Source organism: Peromyscus maniculatus, chromosome 17 (assembly GCF_049852395.1).
Source record: "Peromyscus maniculatus bairdii isolate BWxNUB_F1_BW_parent chromosome 17, HU_Pman_BW_mat_3.1, whole genome shotgun sequence".
NCBI lineage: Eukaryota > Metazoa > Chordata > Mammalia > Rodentia > Cricetidae > Peromyscus > Peromyscus maniculatus.
Genome location: NC_134868.1, coordinates 5899480 through 5923043, shown reverse-complemented (window position 1 = coordinate 5923043; position 23564 = coordinate 5899480). Strand labels below are relative to the sequence as shown.

Sequence of the window (23564 nt, the reverse complement as noted above, 5' to 3'; positions counted from 1 at the left end):
TGAATTCAAGACAAACCTGGGTGACCGAAAGAAAACAAAAAGCAAACACAAAGACTGGAGGTGTAACTCAGTATACGAGCACTGCCTGGATGACAAATCCTGAAGGCGTGGCCCAGCAGACTCCTGGGCTACATGGCATAGCCTTCTTTGTTCCCAAGCCACAAATCCGCAGGGCTCATTTCTGTACTGAACACTAGGGACAATGGTAGAACAATTCAGGTAACTCCACAAGTGGTTAAGCATCTGAGTATCTAAATGTATCCAAATAAATAAAAGGTACAATGGCAGGACAGTATGAGGGCCTCAGTGGCACACCCACTGGGGCACGTCCCCTTATGGAGCTTGCAGGACTAGAAGTCTGGGAGTCAGGAACTGGGTGGGGAGGGAATGTGGAAGATGTCACCATACCCTGCTGAAGGCCTTACGAGCACTATACACATGGACTTCGCTACATCTATTTTTAAATTATTTTTAATAATAAACTAATTTAGGTTGCTCTAACATTTTTACTTTAAAAAGCTTCTAATTTTTCTGGGTTTCTAAAATATTTTTTGTCAAATAATACTTGGCTAAAAAATACAACTATACAAAAATATTTTTCTAGGTAAGCATAGCCATATGCTCATATAGTCATAGTCATACAGGATGCAGAAGGCTGGGGCAGGAGAATTGTTGTGAGTTCAAGGTAAACCTATGTTACTTAGGACAACCATCTGTAACATACCTCCAATAAACAAAAATAAAGCCACTAAAACATTTTGTCTTTACAGATTCATTATATAAACTTGTTGCTACTTTTAAATTTAATTTTTTTAATTAAAAATGAAGACAAAAACATATACAGTAGTCAGTCAGGCCTGTACAAGGTCTTCTACCCTTTTCATACTGGAAGTTCTCCAAAGGTAAAAGCTTGCATGGAGCTGACATTGCCCCTACAATAACAATGCCTGAATTCTTCTGAATTCATTCTTCTGAATGAATCCTAAAGGACCTACCGGAAGCTATTTTAAATACATTAAGTAGGGGCTGCAGATAGAGTTCATATTAGATGCACAAAACTAGGGGTCCCATCTCCAGCACCAATATAAACAGTGTGGTGGCACATGCCTGTAATCCCAGCATTCAACTCTGAAGAATAAGGAAGTTCAAGGCTGGCCTGGTTACATAAGACCCTGTCGTGTGTGTGTGTGTGTGTGTGTGTGTGTGTGTGTGTGTGTGTGTGTGTATGTGTATGTGATCATCATAAAAGGTATATAATGGGGTATATAATGGGGGCTGGAGAAATGGCTCAGCAGTGGTGGCGCACGCCTTTAATCCCAGCACTTGGGAGGCAGAGGCAGGCGGATCTTTGTGAGTTCGAGGCCAGCCTGGTCTAAAGAGCGAGATCCAAGAAAGGCTCAAAGATCTTTGACATGAAGGAAAGGCAATGTAACCTGTCCACATAGCACTTCAGAGCCCATAGATGGCACGCAGCAGGAAGTCTGAGGGGTCTTTAGTTAGTTCTTGTTAGTTGTAACTGTGTAGGCAGAGCTACATGGGCCATCATCAGAATCCATAGGGATTATACAGTTTGGACCTCCTGAATTCACCCTACAACCTTGTGTACCAGACACACACTCTCTGGATCGTAGAAGAATGCAGCCAGACAGTTCTCCAGTTATGCTGGGAGGGGCTTAAGAGAAGAAACCCAGAAACCCTGTCTCAAAAAAAACAAAACAAAAAAAAAAAAAAAAAAAAGAGAGAGAGAGAGAGAGAGAGAGAACCTGAGTTATACTTCTAGCAACCACAAGATGGCTCACAACCTTCTGTAACTCCAGTTTCAGGGCATCTGTTCTCTTCTGACCTCCAAGGACATCAGACATACACATGGTACAGGGATGTGCATGTAGGCAACACAGTCATACATAAAAAAGTAAAATAAACAAAGCATTAAAAAGTGCAACATGGTAAATACATAAACCCACTAACATGGTTATTTATTGTCATTATTAAGTATCACACACATAACTGTGCTCAACTTTTATATGACTGGCATGGAAGGTTTATATATACACCACTATCTCCATAGACAAGTGTGGCATTAAGACACATCACTGGGAAACGAGAATATTTGAGCTTTATTATAATCTCATGGGACCCCTATCATATTCAATCCACCACTGACTAAAGCATCTTTATGCTGGAGACTGTGTAATGACTCAACCTGGTGGACAAATCTGAACAGACCTTGATCATTCTCCTGCCTCTGCTAACACTGTGTTCTTCATTCTCTAGAACAAGAATAAAAGGGGGAGGAAGAGAAAGAGGAGCTGGAAGGACAAAAGGGGGGCAGGGAAGAGGAGAGTGGGGAGGAAAAGGAGAGGTAGAAGCAGAGGAAAGAGGGCAAAGAAGAAAACGGGCGCGGGGATTTACAATTGTATTTCTGAGATGGAGGCGCGCCCGGGCTTGCTGCCTCTTGGCTTTGCTAAGGGCTCTTCGCAGAGGCCCTGTCCCTGACTCTCTGGAAGCTATCCCCACATCTTATACATGCAGAGGAAACACAGAAAGCCATGCTCACATACACAGGCAGGACAGGCAGGTGTGTGAATTAGTCAGCTTTCTTACCACTGTGACTAACTCCTGTAGGACAGCTGGAGGCTCCTGGTTTCAGAGGGCTCCAGCCCATGGCTAATGGCCCTCCATATCGGGGCAGGATGTTAGGATGGCACATGGCAGAGGTCCTTATTCATCTAAAGGTGGCCGTGAAGCAGGAGAACAGGAAGGAGCCAGTACAAGACAGCCCCTTGAAAGACCCCCACCCCTGTGGCACACTTCCTTCAACCGTGCCTTGCCTTACAGTTTACAGAACCTCCTAAAATAACACCATCAACTGGGAACCAAGCATTCGATACATGAGCCTCAAAAGGGATATTTCATATTCAAACCTAACACTTCATTTACTCCTACCCGGTTACTTATGACCACTCTTCTCTTGGGCCCCTCCCAGCATAACTGGAGAACTGTCTGGCTGCATTCTTCTACGATCCAGAGAGTGTGTGTCTGGTACACAAGGTTGTAGGGTGAACTCAGGAGGCCCAAACTGTATAATCCCTGTGGATTCTGGTGATGGCCCATGTAGCTCTGCCTACCCAGTTACAACTAACAAGAACTAACTAAAGACCCCTCAGACTTCCTGCTGCGTGCCATCTGTGGGATCTGAAGTGCTATGTGGACAGGTTACATTGCCCTTCCTTCATGTCAACCTCAGAGGACTTACACACGAGAGTGACAGAGTGCAATCTTTTCTAACAGTCACTTCTTCAACTCATGCCTTACCATAGAAGAATGGATCCCATAAGGAAGGCAACACACTGGGAGAAAATATTCTTCAAGTCACCCCAGTCTCAGCTCACTGACATTGTAGGACCACTCGACTGTGGACGCACCCTGAGGCTCTGAGGATACCATAAGCAGACCTTTCTAGAAGGTGCAAGCCATGTTAATCCTAGCTTCTTGGACTTGGGTTCCTCCCCATATGAGTTTTCCTGTCTCTCCTACACCACTTTCCCTGCCATCATCCTAAATACCTTTTCTGTATTTCTCCAACTCCTCCTGTTTGGTCTGCCTCTCCATGAGATGCGGCAGTGCCACACATTTGTATTAGGAAATAAAGGCTTTACATTTGTCTACACTCTGAGAGTGTCCAACATCTCGCTGGCATTTTCTTCTGCCTTCTTTGTTCGACCATCATTGAGTGTTCTTTGCACTGCCTCCTTTTATGAGGAGAAAAGTACATCTCAGTTATTTTGTGGGGCAGATCATCTGCTTCTTGGAACAGCTGCCGCTTTTTCACTGGATTGACATTTTCAATTTTTGAAAATTATTATGACCTGCCAATGTTTGAGGCTTACCATGCATTCTTTTTTGTTTGTTTGTTTGTTTTGTTTTGTTTTGTTTTTCGAGACAGGGTTTCTCCGCATAGCTTTGCACCTTTCCTGGAGCTCACTTGGTAGCTCAGGCTGGCCATGCGTTCTTTTTATGTTTCTTACAGGACCACTAATAAAGACTAAGTTTATCCTCCAGATAACTTCAGCTAAATTCTTCCTTTGTTTTGAAATGCGCACTAGCTGTCCCTGTAACAAGGCCGACCCCACCCACATGGATCTGCCCCCTCCCTTCCCTCTTTAAAGCTCTGGTGGCCTGCTTACGCCTCTCTCTCTCTCTCTCTCTCTCTCTCTCTCTCTCTCTCTCTCTCTCTCTCTCTCTCTCTCTCTCTCTCTCTCTCTGCCTTCATTGGGAACTATGGCTTAGATATTCAGGTAAATAATGTGCTAATTTCACCTTTAGGCTTCTTCAAAATGTGAGAAGCATGTCATTTGCACTAAATGATACAAGTCTATCTGGCTCTGCAAATCAAGGAAGTCTAGTTTTAAAGCCAAACTCCCAAAAACACATCCACTAATCAGATTATTCATTGTCTAAGTGACACAGATTCATTGAGAGTCAGCCAAAATGAGTTCTAGTGAATTAGGGTTTGTCCTGAACCTATCCAGCTCCCAGGGAAGAACATAGTCACCCAGGTGTCACTCTGGGTAGAGGCTGACCACCCCTGTCTGACATCAAGGTACCTCCACAGCATCCTTTCTCCACCTCTGTCTCTGCTATTATCCCCCACCCAGACCTGAGCATCCATGAATAGTATACACTCACTTGGGTTGTTTGTAAATTTTATTCTGTTTACTTAAACAAATGAAAACTGCTTAGGGTGAGTGTCATGTCTCCCGTACCCTTGCGTCTCCATCACCCAATAATTATTTCAAAAATGTAGCAAAATTTGTAACACCCACTGTATTTTCCCACACACTCTCTCCTGCCACAAAGAGGCATCTGGCTTATCATGTCTGAATTGGATAATGACTTACTCATTGACACGTGTGAACAATGAACGACTTATTCTACTCCTAGTGTTAGGAAACACACATTGGGAGACATTTCAAGTTTCTCTTCGCTTCATGCAGAGAACTCTTGGGTCTAAAGCAATGTTCTTGGTTTGGGGTTTTGCTTGCTTTTTGGTTTGTTTGTTTTGTTTTGTTTTCTGTCCTTCAGCTACTTTTATTTTAAGAGTTTAAGAGGTTCAGGAAAGATAAAAACACATGAGAAATCACAAAAACAGACATAATTCAAGCCTGAGAAAGCTGCTTGTTTTCCTTCAGTTGGGTAATGAAGAAAGTAGGAAGGCTTTATTTAATGAGGGTGAAGTCATTTTACACATACACCTACACATAAAGATATATACATATTTTAAAATAAGCAAAAGACTATCTATTGAAGCTCAACCGGAAAATTCAGGGGGAACAAATTACAGGACAGAGATCAAATCTCATGATCTGTTGAAAATATGTCAAAGAAAACCAGAGAGCAAAGCCAGGCTTGCCATTGGTCCCTCTGGTTTCGCAGGCACATTGTTCAGGACTGCCTGCAGGAAGTGAGTCATCCCTTGCAGAACTTGTCACAACTCAACTTCAATCAGCCTCACTCTGGTCTGGCAGGAGGTAGCACTGTCCTCCCACAAAAAAAGGGCCACCTATGGCGTCACAGCACAGAGGGAGAATGGTGGGTTGCACAGGTGAGTAAGGACAAGATATCACTGGGAAGGGAGACACCCAGAAGAAAGGAAAGCAAAACCCGTCAAACGGTCCACAGTGATCTGGTCCCTGGGGAGCAGGTGGTCACTGAAATCCAAGCCTTATGGAGTCACCTGGGATGGGGCACAGGTATCACCCTCTTCAGCTACTCCTCACTTCCAGGATCATCACTGTTCTCCCCTAAGGGAAACTCCTTTGTGGGCTTCTGGGTTGCATACATCTGGGTCTCCATGGGGCATTCTTGGTTCAGAATAGCCTGCAGCAAGAGACAAGTATAGATATTACTGCATAGCTTTGACCATCCTGTTTTGTGTCCACACTAGCATATCCAAGTTTAGTGTTAGAAAAACTCAGGATGTAAGTATAGCGTTCTCTTTCTGCCTCATGAATAGGCCCAGGCCTTCCAAAGTACCTGGGCATATCAAGTCCAGTCAGGGAAAACATCTGATGTGCTTGTGTTGGCATCCTAGCATCAGTAGGTACAAGGCATAGCAAGAAGTTGGCTGAAATGGGTACTCCTCCCTCCAGACCTTCTGCCTACTCCTGTTCCTTTGAGTAACTTCTACATCCTACCTGAATCCATGAGGCCCCTAAGATGCTAGAATGTTCATGCTACAAGAATAGCAAAGTAGCATAGTAGGATCTTCTACCTGGAGACTGTTTTTTTTTTTTTTTTTTTTTTTTAAAGATTCATTTATTTATTATATAGTGTTCTGCTTGCATATAGTGGCCTGTAGGCCAGTAGAGGGCACCAGATCTTGTTACAGATGGTTGTGAACCATCATGTGGTAGCTGGGAATTGAACTCAGGACCTCTGGAAGAGCAGTCAGTGTTCTTAACCTCTGAGCCATCTCTCCAGCCTCTGGAGACTGTTTTTTAACTTTAAATGACATGGCCTAAGCTGCAAGCATAAGAACTGAGCTTGAATCCCCAGTGCCCATATAAAAGACTGTGCATGATCATATGCCTGTAATCCTAGTAGTGATAAATAGAGATAGGCAGGTCTTGGGAGCTCACTGGCCAGCCAGCCAAGACAAACGGGCAAGCCTCTAGTACACTGAGAGACCCTGTTTCAAGGCAGTAAGGCAAAGAATAATAAAAGACAACATCCTCCTCTTACACACTAACTTGCATGCGCCGTACACAGACAAAATAAATGAAGTAAATTTTTTAAAAAGGCATCACCAGATAAGGATAAAGGCAGATTCAAATGAATGAGCATGTGAGTAGATGAATGGACATACTCAATGAAATGCTGCTATTTATAGAAGAGATAACTTAGTAAATTGAGTCTTGCTATAGTAACCACAAGATGCCTTTTACAGCCAATATCCCTAACTCTTGGTAAGATTCTCATTTTTCTTTTCTTTTCTTTTTTTTTTAATTTAGCTTTGTTTTGATTTGATTTTTTTATGAGTGGGTCTTATGAAGGCCAGGCTAGCCTTTAATTCCATATGTAGCTGAGGATGACCTTGAACTTCTATCCTACCACCTCTGTCTCCCAAATGCTGGGATATCAGATGTGGGTGACCATGCCTTGCTCCCCATTTTCCTTCTTTACTTAAGGTCCGGATAATAGGGGGCATGGTTGCTTAGAGAGAGAAGGGAAAGAAAATGATAAAAGGGAAGGAGAAGTGTGTTAGGAAGAACAGAAATGCTACAAAGCAGAGAGATGGCCAGCAGAGAGGAAATGAGCTCAAAGTGAAGGGTCAGGGGAGCCCAGGAAGAAACAGACATGTATTTTATTCAGCACTCAGAGTGCCTTACAAGCTTCTCCTCCTTAGCCGGGGGGTTCTGCAGGAAGCAGCAGAGAGGCGCATAGACGATATTGATGACACCAATGATGACCATGAGCCACGGGAAGCCAATGACCTGTACAACAGCACCCCCAGTAGACGGGCCTGTGGAAAAAATAAATCAAATTCCAAGTGTTTGTCGAATCAGTCACCTGTAAAACACTATGCTAGGGAAAGTGGGTAAACACAGAGGCTGTAGCAGATTCCACTATCTTCAGATCCCTAAGAGAATAAGGCATCTGGTTCCACATCCAGATGTGGAGCTACAATGGAGAGGGGAGACTGGGTCACTTACACCTGGGAGCTCACATCTGCCCCCAACCAACATACCAATAGCAAAGCCCATGCAAAATGCCACATCAGCAATGGCGTAGACACTCCCATACACAGAGGTGTGGCGTAAGTCCACCAGGTATCCCATGATGGGCATCAAAGAGGAATCCACCATGCCTGTGGCCAGAAAAAAAGCAGGATGCTATCAGTCAGCTTACCCATAGCTACAGCATCTCCCTCCACTCTGCCTCCCTGGCCTGCTGTCCCCACACTCAGCACCAACACAGGTCCAGGTAGGAACCAGGATCCCACCTCTGCACATCTGCCAGATTCTCTCCCCTTCCTGCTTTCCCGTCATCCTCTTCTGATGAGGAAATGAGGAGGAAAGGAACCCAACCCAGAGGAAATTTTCAAAGGCTTCTTTTTGACTTTGAGGGCACCACTTACCTATGGCAAAGCCAAGGCCTGCATTGGGGCCAATGAGGCCAAAAATATTGTGAGCCAGAGGCACCTGGAAGGGGATGGAAGAAGAGTTCTTCAGAGTGCCACTGGTTTGGGAACACAGGGGGCAGAGTTTCCATATGACATATACTTGAGACATGTGCCACATTCGTTACCTCTGATTTCTCACACCTTCTTTTGAAGAATAATCTTCCATTCCACTTTGATCACTTGAAAACTGGACTGGTACCAACCAAAGTTATGAAGCCAATAAGCAGCAGTATCAATTTTGAAACTCAGACTCAATTCCATTATATCATAGCGAGGAACCCTTTCTTCATCATCTGCCTGTCTCTACCAAATACACACTGCTGTCCTCATTGGTCATGTGGTCATCTTTCTTTTCATCATTGACATCATTGAATTTGCTTGTTATTTATTTTACAGTACTGGGTATTGAACCTAGGGCCTTGTACACATTAGGCAACTCCCCCTCCCCTTCTACTTCTTTTGAGATTAAGAGGTCTCACTAAGTTTCCCAAGATAGATTTGAACTTACTCTATAGCCAGGAAAGCCCTGAACTTCTGATCCTCCTATCGTAGCCTCCTGGGATAGTTGGCATTAAAGGCCTACACCATTCAATTAAGTCCTAACATCTTATTTGAATCCCCAACTTGGTAGCCCTAGTAGCCAAAAAGACAAAAAAAATGAGCCCAACAGTTCACAGCTCATTAACTGGAGAGATTGGTGACATTGCTTGGGTGCCACAAGAGCAAGCTATGGCGTGTATTCACCCTACTGAAAGCCTGTCCTTCCCTTTCAGGCAGTGTCCCTACCCTTTCCTTGGTGCCTGTTACCCCACCCACTATTCCATCACACAGCCCGCCAAGGTTTGTCATGCCATTTAGCACTGACAACTCATTATTGCTGTGGGATGGTCTGTATGTCAAATTACTCTGATTGTTCAATAAATAAAACACTGATTGGCCAGTGGCCAGGCAGGAAGTATAGGCAGGACTAACAGAGAGGAGAAAAGAAAAAATAAGAAGGCAGAAGGAGTCACTGCCAGCCACCGCCATGACAAGAAGCATGTGAAGACACCGGTAAACCATGAGCTACGTGGCAAAGTATAGATTTATGGAAATGGATTAATTTAAGATATAAGAACAGTTAGCAAGAAGCCTGCCACGACCATAGAGTTTGTAAGCAATATAAGTCTCTGTGTTTACTTGGTTGGGTCTGAGCAGCTGTGGGACTGGCGGGTGATAGAGATTTGTCCTGACTGTGGGCCAGGCAGGAAAACATTAGCTACACATTATACTTATGGGCAACCCCTCAAGAGGTGCTCATATTTATCAATGGCAGGGCTGACTTGCTGAGGGCTTTTCATGTGCCCTCTCCATGCCACAGTCTGTGTGGATTACCTCGAATATCCTGTGAGATGCAAGCAGAATCCTCAAGTGAGAGTACTGAGCAGGGAGGTGACTCAGTAGCTCAGGGCCACACAAATGGCAAGTGGCAAAGCTGGCGTGGAAGCCTGAGCTCATGCCTATTTCCAGGGGTTCCAGATCGTCCTGGGTGCAGTGCTCAAAGCTCTCCATACCCCTTGAGCCTGGAGCCAAATGGACTGATGGACTGACGGTCTCCACTGAGACCAGGAGATAGTAAAGGCCTAGGAGTGCAAAGGCCTCCTAAAGATGGAAATCCCTGCTTTCTTCTTCTTCTACCAACTTTTCTGGTTCTAGAGACTGAGCCATTGGTGGTACCTGCCCTGGTGGCTGGTGGGAACTGTCACAGTAGATTGAACAAATGGAGTCATAAAACACCACTGGCTGGCCAGCCCCAGAAATAGATACCAACATGTTTCACTTCACATGTCTCTGTGCACAGCCTCACACCTCTGGCTCCTCCCACCCACAGCCCTACGCCTCTGCTTTTTCTCCTTCTTTTGATGGCATGCCGTTTCAGTTGATGGCATCTCCTCCAGCACCAATGTCTGTTCATGTACAAACAGTTTTCTAGAAACTCCTACCAAGTCAGCCTGCTGCTCATTTGAAGCGAAATTGTCTTAAAATGTCCAGTGTGCTTCCTTTTTCAAGTGGGCCTTGTACTTACACAGAGCAAGCTGATTCCTACTGCCACCATTCCAACGAGGGAGCACAGCCACCTGGAAGAAAAGGGCATCATCACACACTGTCTGCAGAGAGATGGCTACTACCTGCCACCTTGGCCAGTCCTGCACACCCTAATTTAATCCCTTAGATTAGGGGAAGGAAGTGCACAGAGACTACAGGCCAGGTTGAACCCTTTCTGTCCCTGTCATTTGCTTGACCTCATCTCTTCCCTGACCTCATAGCTCTCCTCATAGCAGTGTCTGGAGTAGGACAGTGAGACGTAGCTTGTTTCCCTTAGAACTGGTCTGCTGGTTCCAAGGTACTCGGCTCCTGGGAGATGCTCGTGCCCTTGATTACAGGTGTTTGCCTGTTCAGGTTACTTCCTTTTTATAGTTTTTTATTTATTATTATTTGTGTGTGAGAGAGAGTGTGTATATGTGTGTGTGGGGGGGGGTGATGTGAGAGGAGGCACACCACAGCATGCATGTGCAAATCAGAGGACAACGTTGTGGAGTGAGTCTCTCTACCTTTATGTGGGTTACAGGGATTGAACTCAGGTCACTAAGCTTTTGCAGCCAATGCCTTTACCCACTGATTCCTCTCTACAGCCCAGTTCAGACTCTACCTACTCATAATACACATGGTCTTACAAATCCATCTCAAACACCACATGTAAATATGCCTACCTCTTCATACCTATAACAGTGTTTTCAAATGTGTTTTTAGAATCTTTGTGCTGAGTTTCAATGATAAAATTAAAACCAAAGCTATTTCATCATTGTAATAGGGGAAGAGAATCTAGATTCATACTTCTTGCCCCCATCATGGGCTTCTGTTGTTCCTGTCTAGAATACCCTAGGGTTCCATGGAATAGACTTTGGCAACTGCTGCCCTAAAATACATACTGCTTCCTTTTTCTTTTTTGCAGCTGTTGGTTCTTGGGCTGGCATTACCTCTTTAGCTGGAAAGGAAGGGCTAACTCTATGTAACCACTGCAGTCAGTTCAGGATAACCCATCCTCTATACTGTCCTCATCACCTACCCATCAACTTCTCTCATGGCAATTTTTATCATTGTGTCCTAGACTGTCTCAGAGAAGCTGTCCCAAGTACAGGGACAAGCTCAAAGGACACTGTTAAGTGATAGTTCAGTCATTCTTCCAGTTTCCCAGGCTACATACCGACCCAACTTGTTGGCCAACACACCAAAAAGATTCGTGCCAATGAGGTAGGCCACACTGGCAGGCAAGAAGGCCAGACCTGTGGAGGACACAGAAGCTCACTTTAGGATGTGCTCAACTTAACCTAAAGCATCTAATTTCCTACAGTTCAGCAAAGTACTCCTGATACTTCCAGGTCCCCAAGCCACTTTGTTGTCTGCTTTGGAGATCTTTGTGCAACTCCACAACTCCAGAGCAGAAGTCTCAGGACCCCACAGCCCTGCTTTCCTCGGGACCAGGGCTTTTTTTAGCCTCAATATGTTTTTTTTTTGTTTTGTTTTGTTTTGTTTTTGTTTTTGTTTTGTTTTGTTTTGTTCTGTTTTTGAGACAGGGTTTCTCTGTGTAGCTTTGTGCCTTTCCTGGATCTCGCTCTGTAGACCAGGCTGGCTCGAACTCACAAAGATCCGCCTGCTTCTGCCTCCCAAGTGCTGGGATTAAAGGAGTGCACCACCACCACCGCCTGGCCTCAATGCTCTGCACTCCCAGACTTCCTGACAAGAGACTCAGTAAGCCACTGGCATGTATAAAATTGACTTGGTTATCAGCACTAGAGTATGAGATTCCTGGGAAGTCAAATCCCTCGCTTGCTTGTGACCTGTCCTCTTGTTGCTTTGCCTATGGTCTTTGCCTTTCTGAGCCTTGGCTCCCACATCAGAGTAGAGGGAAGCTGTCACTATCTGCCGCCAGGTAACGGTGGGAACAAGTTGGAAAATGTTTGTAAAAGCCTTTCATTAACTACTGCCCTGGCCACATCCTTTATGACAGTGGAGTGAGATGATCCGGAACATGGGTTTTGGAGCACAGAGTTTGGGGTTCAGTGTGTGGCTTGGCCACTTGTGAGCTATGTGACCTGGAAATTGTACTTGTTATTTTCGAGTTCTCCCCCCCCCCCCCCCCCCCCGCCATCTCTTTCCTCCTTTCTTGTGTTCTGTCTGATGAGCTTTTACCATTGGCAGGTAGTCTTAAGGCCAGTAATTAAGCACTAAGTAAGAGCAACACAGAGGGGCTGGAGAGAGGGCTCCGTAGTGAAGAGCACTGGCTGCTCTTCCAGAGGACCCAGGTTCAACCCAGCACCCTCATGGTGGCTCACAGTTGTCTGTAACTCCAGTTTCCTGGGCACTAGGCTCGAATATGGTGCAGAAAACATACATATGGGCAAAACACCCATGCACATAAAATATAAAATAAAATTTCTTTTAAAGGATAAACATAGAGCCGGGCAGTGGTGGCACTCGCCTTTAATCCCAGCACTTGGGAGGCAGAGCCAAGCAGATCTCTGTGAGTTCGAGGTCAGCCTGGTCTACAAAGCGAGTTCCAGGAAAGGCACAAAGCTACACAGAGAAACCCTGTCTTGAAAAACCAAAAAAAAAAAAAAAAATAGAAACAAACACAGTGGTGCAAGTTTGTAATCCCAGTACAGGGGAGGCCATAGGAAACACAAGGAAAACGTGCTGTCTTCTCTACCAAAGCATTAAGCAAGAGAAGGGAAGCGCTATTTTAATAAAAAAAAAAAATAGAAAAAATACAAAAATTGGCATTTTCTCCAAAATCAGAATATATGGTCAAATGTTTTATTGTGCTTATCAGCTGTGCCAGTGTCCATTAACCAATCAAGTAAGAATGCAAACCACTGAAGAGAGGCACAGGAGCCCCATGGAGTGCTTGCTTGATTAAGCAGTTAGCAGATAAGTACCCTTCTACCTTTTTGCCTTACAGAAGTACTTTGGATAATGTGGCCATTTTTTTCTTGAGACCCCTGATGGCTGCTCTACTAGGCTGAATGGAGAGGATTGTAAATTCAAGGTCTACATAGCAAGACACTATCTTAAAATACACGAGTACAAGCAAATAAACCCAAAGGATGATCATAACTCAAAGGGAGTTCACATTCAAGGAGAGACAGATAGTGAATGATAAAATAGTTTATTTTATTATGATGAGTAATAATGCTAAAATAAACACTAAAAAAATAAATGAAAAGATGTTTGAAAAAATGTGAAAGAAATTTCATGTAGCCATATGTCAGCATAACTGGAGGAAAGATGACCAAGCATTTGGGAAGCCAAGGAAAGGCTGATGGGTGGTGCTTAAGCTGAGACCTAGTACCAAAAAAGAGAAGACAGAAACATGTGAAGCACCTAACACGAGCTCAGAGGCATAAAGAAACCACTTAGTGTGCTACAGGAGCAGGAAGGCTGCCTGGGTGGCTGGGACCTGTGAGCAGAGAGCACATGAGAACTTTCAGAGAGGAATTAAACAGCCCAACTTGTATTTTCTATAAATTCTTAGAAGAATGGGTTCACAGGATGGGAGTGAAGCCAGAGATCATCTCAAGCCCCGAGGAAAAGTCAGTCTCCACTTGGAAGCCATAACAGAGAGGAGTAAACAAAACTGGAATTATTTTTAGGGTGGAGTTATAGAGCTTCCTCTCATGCCATGGGGTGGGGGGTGGGGCACAAGGAGAGTGAGAAGAGAGGAATAATGAGAACTAGAGCTTTTCTTTTCCATCAACTGGGTCATGGAGACCAGTGGGGAGGAAAAGTCAGGGAGATCATGAAGGGCTTGAAACAACCATGTGGAAGGCCACACAGGCAAATGTACCAGGGCAGGGCTCCAAGGAGAGGTCATGAACACACAAGCTCAGGACTTGCTGGTTTCTACTTGGTTTTTAAGGTCATGAAAATGGGGATTGAAGAGATAGCTCAGTGATGGGGAACACTTACTGGTCTTGCAAAGGACCTGACTTCTGTCCCTAGCAACCACATTGAGTGGCTCACAACTGCCCATACTAGCTCCTGAGGGACCTGACACCTCTGGCCTCTGTGAGTACCTGCACTCACATGCACATACCCAAGGCCACACACAAATATTCATAATTATAGAGGGTTTTTTTTCTTCTTATTTTTCAAGACAGGGTTTCTCTGTGTAACAGTCCTGGCTGTCCTGGAACTCACTCTGTAGACCAGGCTGACCTTGAACTCACTGAGATCCGCCTGCCTCTGCCTCCCAAGTGCTGGGATTAAAGGCATGCATCACCACCACCCAGCTTCATAATTATAGAGTATTTTTAAGAGCACATACTTATTTTGTTTTAATATTGGAAATGGTTGGGATTATCTGCAAAAGCTCAGAAAGAGAACAGATATCCAAGTCAGCACACCACAGGATAGGCTTCCTTTTTTTTTATTCTTCATAACCCTGACTGTCCTGAAACTCACTATGTGGACAAAGCTAGATCTGGACCCACAGAGATCTAGCTGCCTCTGCCTCCTGAGTGCCAGGATCAAACAAAGGTGTGTGTCACCACACCCAGTTTAAAATGTTTTCCTCATGTGTATCAGTGTGTGCCTGCTTGTCCATATGTGCGCCATGTCTATATGGGCATCTTGTCCATTAAGTGCCATCAGTAGGCATCAGGTTCCCCTGGAACTGGAGTTACACATTGTGAGACATGATATGTGTGCTGGCGATAGAACCCTGGTTCTCTGGAGAAACAAGGAAGTGCTCTTAACCCCTGAGCTACCTCTTTAGCCCAAGGGTGGAATTCTTATCTTTGAAAGGTATCACAGTAGGAGAGGAGAAGCTGATGAACTGAGGGGTACAGCTAAGGAGGCAAGGGGGAGTCAGTGCAATGTTTCGGCCATCCTCAGAGAGAAGGCGGCATCTGAGGGCACAGGTGCAGGAAAGGGGACAGATGGTGACAGAACCAGAGGAGCCCCTGGAAGATGAAAGGGAGTATATAATAGCGGCATCTAGGAAGACCATTAGCAGAAAAACATACTTTAGATTTGTGGTCATAAATACCATAATCTCAGCATGGTCACACACACCTGTAATCCCAGTATTCTGGAGGTAGAGGCAGAAGGATCAGTTCATTCTCAACCTCAGCTACACAGTGATTTCAAAGCCACCACATGAGATCCTGCTGGAGGTGGGGCCAGGTCCTTGGATTGTCAGAGGGGTTTTTCTGGAGACATATTAAGGTAGCTAGAACTCTTCTGGAGTGAGTTAAAGGATGGAATTGAATCCTGAATTGTAAATGCTGCTGCCATCCCCTGAAGTCCCTGGTTAGACCAGCACTATGGTGTTGGTACTATCCCCCGGAGTCCCTGGTTAGACCAGCACTATGGTGTTGGTACCATCCCCCGGAGTCCCTGGTTAGACCAGCACTATGGTGTTGGTACTATCCCCCAGAGTCCCTGGTTAGACCAGCACTATGGTGTTGGTACTATCCCCCGGAGTCCCTGGTTAGACCAGCACTATGGTGTTGGTACCATCCCCCGGAGTCCCTGGTTAGACCAGCACTATGTATGGTGTTGGTACCATTCACCTCCAAAACTTCGTAAGTTTATGAAATCAGCCCACTTCAGATGTTTTGTTATAAAAATAGAATCAATTAACACAGGGACAGGATGGTCGTGATTCACCAAGAAAATACTGCATAGGCTCTCAGTTCTCATTTTTTAAAAAAAAAAGCTTCTTCTTTTTGTAACAGATGGAGACTATTACAAAATCCCACAACTGGTCAAAATACAGAGAATAAAGGACTCTGTCCCCAGATGGACAGAGTAACACAACCTTATACCTAAAACTCAGGGAGCATTGTAACAGCGTGTAAGAGCCCGAGGACAAGGAGACTGCTGCTAAATAGTGTGCTCTAGATGTGACAGGAAGCTGCATCCATGAAACCTCACTAATATGGTTGTCTGCACGAGACCACACCAGGCAGTATTCCAATGTACCTGGGGGAAGGGCTCATGAACAAGCATTGGAAGGAAGGGGATTCAATTTTCTTCAAGGATGAGCCCCTTTGAAAATTGTCCATGCCCAAGTAGTCAGCCCAGCACTCATGAGCATATGAACAACACTATTGGACTCACTATTGGACCCACACATATGCATGTACACACACATGCACATGTACACATACATGAGCACATACACATACACTAAAAAAAATAATAATTAAGGACAAGGCCATCATTTTAAAGGGAAGATAGGGTAACATGGGAAGAGTTGGAGAGGCTGGGGGGCTGGTTATGATAAAAGTACTTATGAAATTATTTAAAAAGTTAAAAATGTTTGTAGAAAACAAAAAATAATAAAACATAAAAATAAGGAAAACACTGCATATCTTTTATACTGGCTGGGCACAGAAGTGCCCTGTGAACACTTGCCTCAATTATTATCATGACCTGTGATGGTCAGGGTGAACCCAGGCATTTCACTCCAAGGCAGGTGTTCCCGCTACCCAAGCCCACCAGAGTGACTGGTGGCCAGCTCTGGCCTGAGGGTCTGCTTGGAACCAGAAGTGTGAGTCTCTTTGGGTCTCACTGGCCCCGCCCTGTGCCGCTTTTGGACCTCGAGGAAACAATATAACCCAATAGAAAGCATCATGACTCTGATCCCAAAGCCCATTGTAAACAGTTGGCCAGGGCCTGGCAGCAGCTTGTTTGCTTTTAATATTATCTTCTCTGCAGCAGAAGTGAAGCATGCCCTCCTGTGTTTGCCTACTTTATCGGCCCAGGGTCGCAATCTGTTTCAAACTGTACCTGTTCATGTGTGCTTAACTGCTTGTGAAAGTTTAGAGGTAATAACTACTGAATGGTGTAGCTGATACATAGAAAGAGGAAGCTTGCTGGCCTAGCTCCCTGTCTCCTTGACACCCCTGTAAATTGTGTGAAATTTCCTAAATGAGGCTTTCCTTAAACACTCACTTGTTCCACAGCACCTGACTCTAGCTGGTATTTTAGCAGTACTTTGCGTTCTAGGCTAATCAACACCCACATACTGTTCACAGCCTGTCTTCAAGGGTGGATCTCACATAGCCATGGTTGTCAAGATAAATTACTAGTTTAGTAAATCCTATAATCCATGCACTGCCCTAACCTCCCTGACATAAGTACAAAGACCAAGACACTGAAAGATATCTTCATTTTACAAATGAAAAATGAAGAAAGGTATGGTGGTGCACATCTATAATCCCAGCACCGAGGATTGAGACAAGTCCACGCTGTATAGTGAGATCTTGTCTAAATAAATAAGAAAAGAAAAAAACAGAGCTCTCCAACATGATAATTGATAAATGGATGTGCATAGATTCAAACCATGGTACACCTGTCTCCAAAGTCAGTGTTATCTTCTATATGTAGTAGCAGTACCCAGGATGCATTGGCCATGTGGTACAAGGTCTAATTCAGACCACACATCACTCTCAACAGTTTTTGTTGTTGTTATTGTTTGATTTGTTAGTTTGTTTTTTTACCTTTGCTCCTTCCTGCAAACTGGAGAAGTGTTCTTCATGGACATTGGTTTTCTAAGGGTGATTGACAACAGGTGTGGTGTATACCATTGTCCCCTGGAAACTTATTAGAAATATCACTTGCTCCATGGGGAGTGTGAGCACATGCCTCAAAGCCTAAGGTACTAGCACTTGGAAGATGGAAGCAAGAGGATCAAGAGTTCAAGGCTAGGTTGTCTACATATCCAGTCCAAGGCCAGAACAGGCTATGTGAAACCCAGTCTCAAAAAAAAAAAAAAAAATCAAGATCAAAAAAGATGGGAGTATAGTCCAGGCTGGCCTCAAACTTGTGATCCTCCTGCCTGAGCCTCCTCCAGCAAATCATACCAGTGTGTGTCATTACAGCTGGGAGTCAGGGTGTCTCTGACTCTTTTATCTGCTCTTGGGACCCTTTTCCTCCCACTGGGTTGCCTCACCCAGCCTTGATATGAGGGTCTATGTTACTGTATCTTGTTATGCCATATTCACTGGACATCTCTGGAAGGCCTGCTCTTTTCTGAAGGGAATGGAGGAGGAGGGGGTCTGGGAGAGAGGGGAGATGGGTAGGGGAGTGGAGGGGAGGAGCAGGGGAAACTGTGGTCAGGATGTATTGAACACAAAAATAAATTGGGGGAAAAAAGGAGTGGGGTGGAGTTAACCTGTTTTGCCAACTTGCTTCGAAGCCTCCAGCATCATCTAGAATGTGTGGAGTTTATAGGCGCAGACAGCATTGGGAAAAGTAATAAGAGATGCTGGAACACGGTGACCAAGTGACTTGTCACTTGTAACTGAGGCTGCTAACTGGATTTCCGGGCTAGTGCTGCTCCAGGCTGTCGTGCGCTCACTAGTACCAGGAGCCAGAGTGGCCAGAACCCCCTCTGAAGCGATGTTATCTGCACCGAGCTCTGCCTAACTCAATTAATTGTCTTGGTCAGAGGCAGTTACAGCGCAAGAAATTCAATTTGAAGTTGGGTGTGCAGCTGGAGCCCTGCTTAGAATTGGTCCCTTGAAATTAGATTCTGTATTTTTTATGGTACATTGAGCTATATCCAGTTCTTATCAGCTTCCCCTCTGGCACCTCCAGCCTCTCCTGCCTGTAGTGACTGAGCTGTTTGCACGTAGCTTCTCCTGCTCCCCTCGTCCTCAGGTTTCCTGGAAGAGGCCCAGGCATTCTCTCTAAGCTCACTCAAGTTCAAGGCCTCCGTGGAGCAGAAGAGGCTGGGGGCCTCAATTATGGACTGGATGGAGGCTGAAGACCCTTTCTAGAGTACAGAAGACAACAAAAGGAGGTAGTGACAGTGTGGTTGGTTGTGATCCTACACGGTGCTCAGGTGCAGAGCACCATTCATTTCTACAATTGCTCTTGGAAGCACATAGCACTGACGTGCTCATTTCAGACACTAGTCAAGTGGTACTCAATTGGGAAACCCAATTACTTCAAAGTAATGTGGTACAAAGTCATGGAAAAACGTTCAGAGGCACCAAGTTTATTACCAGAAGACAGCAGGGCTGGGACTGGAGCTCAGTGCTAGCATCTCACCCAGTTTGCATGGGGACCCTGGGATTTAGCTCCAGAACTAGCCAAAAATAAAGAACAGACAGCATGGTTGTCTGTAAATGGAGCTGATATTCTCCGGCCCATCTGCCTCACTGGCTGGAACAACAAAACAAAATTTTACCTTATAATTTTATAAAAATAAAAGATTCTTTAAAAGTGATGCTTAGAAAGTGTGGTAGTTAATTTTTATCAATTATTGGATCGGAATCGCTAAGAGACACACCCTGGGAAGTCTGGGAGGGTGTTTGAAGAGAGGTTTAGTGAAGAGGGAAGACCTACACTGAATGTGGAAAGCACCGTCCTTCAGGCTGGGGCCCTAGCCAAAACAAAAAGGAATTTGAAAAGAACACAAGATGAGTGCAGGCATCCCCTGCCCTCTATTTCATGGTCCCTCCAGAACTGAGGCCACCCAGCAATATTTAACTCTTCAGGCCTTCCCCACCAAGACAGAAGACATCCTCCCAAGTCGTGAGCGGAAAAGAAATCCTTGCTTTGTTAGGTTGCTGTTTGTTGGGTAATTTGTCACAGCAACGAGAAAAGTAACACAGAAAGAATAAGTGGTTTTCACAAATTTATATTGCCAGCCGATGCTCTGGAAACAGAAACAGGCCTTGGGCTAGCAATACTGAAGAGTTTTACTATAGTACTAGGCCTGACCTTTCCATTGCCCACCATCTTTCACAAGGTGACTCTCCACCCACCCATCTGGACTCAGCTCATGGGTGTGGACATGGAGCTGAGTCTATGAAGGGAGTGTACTGTCCCTTGGAGAGGTTGATGACCCGGACTTGATGGCTGTTGATTACCTTCAAAAAGGCCCCCAGCCCCTGCCTGGTGCCTCAGCCTTTGCTGGGGACCCAGGTCACTTACCTAGCTGCCACTCAGGGGAGCACATGGTCTGCATCATCCAGATGGGCAGTGTGGGCTCTAGTATGGCGACTCCCATGTTGGCCAGGCAGATGGAACCTGAGAGATAGTTCTGTGAGTCAGTGCCTAAAGCCTGACTCTTCCCACAGAGAGGGGGGGCGGGGTCAGCTTACCTGCTGCTACCAGGATGTAAGGGTCTTTGAGAAGTGTCAGAAGTGGAGTCCCCATGGCACTCTGAGAAAACAAATAACAGAACCTTTCATTTCTACAGACTTTCACAGGATCTAAGATACAATCTTAGACATCATTGTCTCCTTCACTGCAGAGACCAAGAAACTCGGGTCTAGGGAAAGGTATCCCAGCTGGAGACAGAGTCCATGTTGTGTACAAGTCCTGAGGCAATCAGAGCAGCATACCATGTATTGGATATAATTCCTACCTCCAATGACTGGAAGCAAGGCCAGGATTGTCAATAAGTGTCCAGGGCTTTTCCACTACATCTCTCTGTAAACTGTTTGCCCCACAGGCAGCACTTGACAACAGGCAGAGCACTTAACCTCAAGGTGAGTGTGGAAGTGCTACAGGAGAAGGCGCCTCAAGCTGTCCCGGTTCTTCCTCTGATCCATTCTGAGCTGCGCTGTGCAGTCGGGGAGCTTGAACGCCTGTGTTTACATGCTGGTCCTAATGACCAGCCTTGATCACCCCGCTCTCATGGCATTACCCTTAAACCAGCTATACCCCACCTTCCTTTTGTTACATTTACCTGAATTACCACCCTTCTCATCTCCAGAGTTCTCCATCTTACCTGTTCTTCCAGATCAAGTTCAAATCCCACCTTTCCCACAGTGTTGCCTGACTCAGTAGTTGGAACCACGGAGTATTTCCTAACCTCTGGTGTGCAGTCTACTCTATCACATGCGAGATTTAATAGTCTGGATACAACAACCGCATATGATGCACACACAACAATGGATAAATATAGAGATGCCAAAACCAAAATTATAATAACCTCACCCCACATGCAAATCAAAGTGAAGAAATAGATGCAAACAGTAAACACATACACAGAGAAGTAAGCCAGCATCACAGTTAAAGATACATAATGATTGCTGCCAGAGCTGGGTTATGTACAGCTTGGTGGGGGAGTGCTTGCCTGGGTGGGCTGTGAGAGGCCCTGTGTTTAGTCCCTACTACAGTACTGCCAGGGGTGGGGAGGGAGGGAAGACAGTCAGACAGAGAAGAAAGCACCACCTCCAGCATTATAAAATGCATGTTCACGAGGCTAATAACTGAAGTACTGTCTGTGATGGCAACGTACGGAAAACCACCTAAATGCACAAACAGGAAACAGAATGACAGGTTTTCTTCCCTAATGTGGATCACACAACTGCACAACAGTGACGGGATGTTTTTTTCAGGAAACATTATTAAATGGGGAGGGGAAGATGTAAAGAAGCATATAGAATATGTTTCCTTTTATGGAAGAAAAGTGGGGTAACCATAAGAAAACACACAAATCATTTGGCAGAAAAACATAGAAAAGAATTAAAGGGATCACTTTTAAGAGCTAGAGGTGAGGGAAGGAAAGGGGAAAATAGCAATAGAGAGATTAATACCCTTTGAATGTATCTTTCTAGATAGCTTTGGCTCCCAGATGGTAATGGTCTATACATCCCCAAAATACTATACCAATGTTACAAAATGATTGTGTCCCTACCAATTCATACAGCAAAGTATTACACTACATTCAAAGAAAACTTCTTTATAGTCTCCCCACTGACACTCAGGCCACAGTATCATCATCCGCACGCAGTATGTTCTTTCTATCAAACTTTGTAGAGGATCTCACCCCTCGCTCTTCAGATCTAGAATCTCCTCCAGCTCAGATGCATCCTTCCCCTTCCAATGGTGTCCAATCCTTCTCTACCTCTACTGTTACAATCCCTTCTCTGTTGGCTTCGGACAATTCGCCAATGCGAGGGGGACCTGGCCCAGCAATAGTGGGCACATTCATCCCTTCTCCACTGGCTCCACGGCTTCTGTCACACGAAAAATGCTTGCGCCCCAGCACCTTCTTGATCACTGCTCACACGCTGGGCAACTCCTTGCTCAACGCTGTGCCCACATCCCTCAAGTATAGCTTGATCTGGAGTTCTCAGAGCCATCTCTGGCTTGGGGTCAGACGAACACAAACTCTGGTATTTCTTGACTAGAACTGAATGGTGGTCAGCGGGGGATGCTCTTGGTTGTCCGGAGGTCTCCGTCACCTTCCTCATCCCTTAGAAAACACTTGATTCTTTCTATAGCCCCGCTTCCATCTTTGTCCGACACCAAGCCAGACTCCTTTGCTACCCTACGTGTAGGCCTGCCTGGAGTCCAAATCTGGGGTTCACTTTTCTTGACTTCCCCTTTCTCCTGTGCTCAGCCATGCTACTTATCCCAGAGCAATGGAGTTTCGTGTCCACTTACCACAGAAGACACTTTGGAAGGCCATAGGATGCAAAGCTGGAGAGCTGATAAAAAAAAAAAAAAAAAAAAAAAAAAAAAAAAAAAAAAAAAAGGGAGACAGAGGGACAGTTCTGTTTATTCATTGATTATCTGGGGCTTTACTAATGGCCGCTTAGCTACCACCCTGACTCCCTCAGTTCTTCCTCTTTTCCTAGAATGGGGTAATCCCTGACCCATCTAAACATGTCAAAATAGACGTCATGGCATAATGCATTTCCAACCTGAGCCGAACTATTATCTGTCTGGAGGCACCGGCATTGACCTACCTCCATCCAGAAGTGCCAAGAAGGCCAAGATGAGGAATGGAGAGGACTTGCCCACAAACTGATACATCACGCTTCCGAAAGGTGCCCCCACTGAAAGGAAAGACATTACAGACACCTGCAATGCGACTCTTCCAGATCACCCACTCAGCCTTTACTGGAGGCCTGGAGGGTCTAAGCTCCACCGAGGCTGGGGGGCGGGTTCAGAGGTGAAGATTCAGTCTCTGTCCTCAAAGACTTCCTTTCTAGTAAAGGAGATTTAGCAGGGCATGGATGGGGGAGGCAATAGCACAAGTAACTGAAATGTGGCCAAACGCTCCACAGTAAATGATCTTGTGCATGAAGTGCTGTGTAAGTCCAGTGGAATAGGTCAGAAAGGCCGAGGTGTTGTGACCACTTTGCCAAGTCCACCGCACCTGGGGCAATGTGTAGGGGCAACACTGAAGGGTCTGAATGGGGGTACACGTGGGGGTGAAGACTGATGTCAATGCCGCATGAGTACTGGGGAAATGTGAAGGTGAGGATGGTTGAGGCAACATCAATCAAGGGCTCCCGAGAGCCAGATGAGCTATCTATTGATGTAACCAACAATAGCCTTGTTGGTTATTGAGAAACAGGGT

General features: G+C 45.2%; 1 protein-coding gene across 2 annotated transcripts in view; it reads right to left on the bottom strand.

Annotated features, from left to right (window-relative positions):
* Positions 1–5185: 5185 nt before the first annotated feature.
* The window catches only part of Slc18a1 (solute carrier family 18 member A1), a 29616-nt gene continuing 11237 nt past the window's right edge, over positions 5186–23564 (bottom strand). The window contains exons 7-16 of one of the 2 annotated variants that reach the window (XM_006989570.3): positions 22948–23037; positions 22643–22686; positions 20347–20407; positions 20177–20272; positions 11430–11508; positions 10251–10302; positions 8141–8204; positions 7751–7870; positions 7392–7525; positions 5186–5880 (exon numbers count right to left, since the gene is read on the bottom strand). In XM_006989570.3, coding sequence (XP_006989632.1) covers positions 5770–5880; positions 7392–7525; positions 7751–7870; positions 8141–8204; positions 10251–10302; positions 11430–11508; positions 20177–20272; positions 20347–20407; positions 22643–22686; positions 22948–23037 — 851 coding nt within the window. In that variant the 3' untranslated portion in view covers positions 5186–5769. The remainder of the gene's footprint in view (positions 5881–7391; positions 7526–7750; positions 7871–8140; positions 8205–10250; positions 10303–11429; positions 11509–20176; positions 20273–20346; positions 20408–22642; positions 22687–22947; positions 23038–23564) is intronic. The other variant, XM_076553248.1, reaches the window with a different exon arrangement.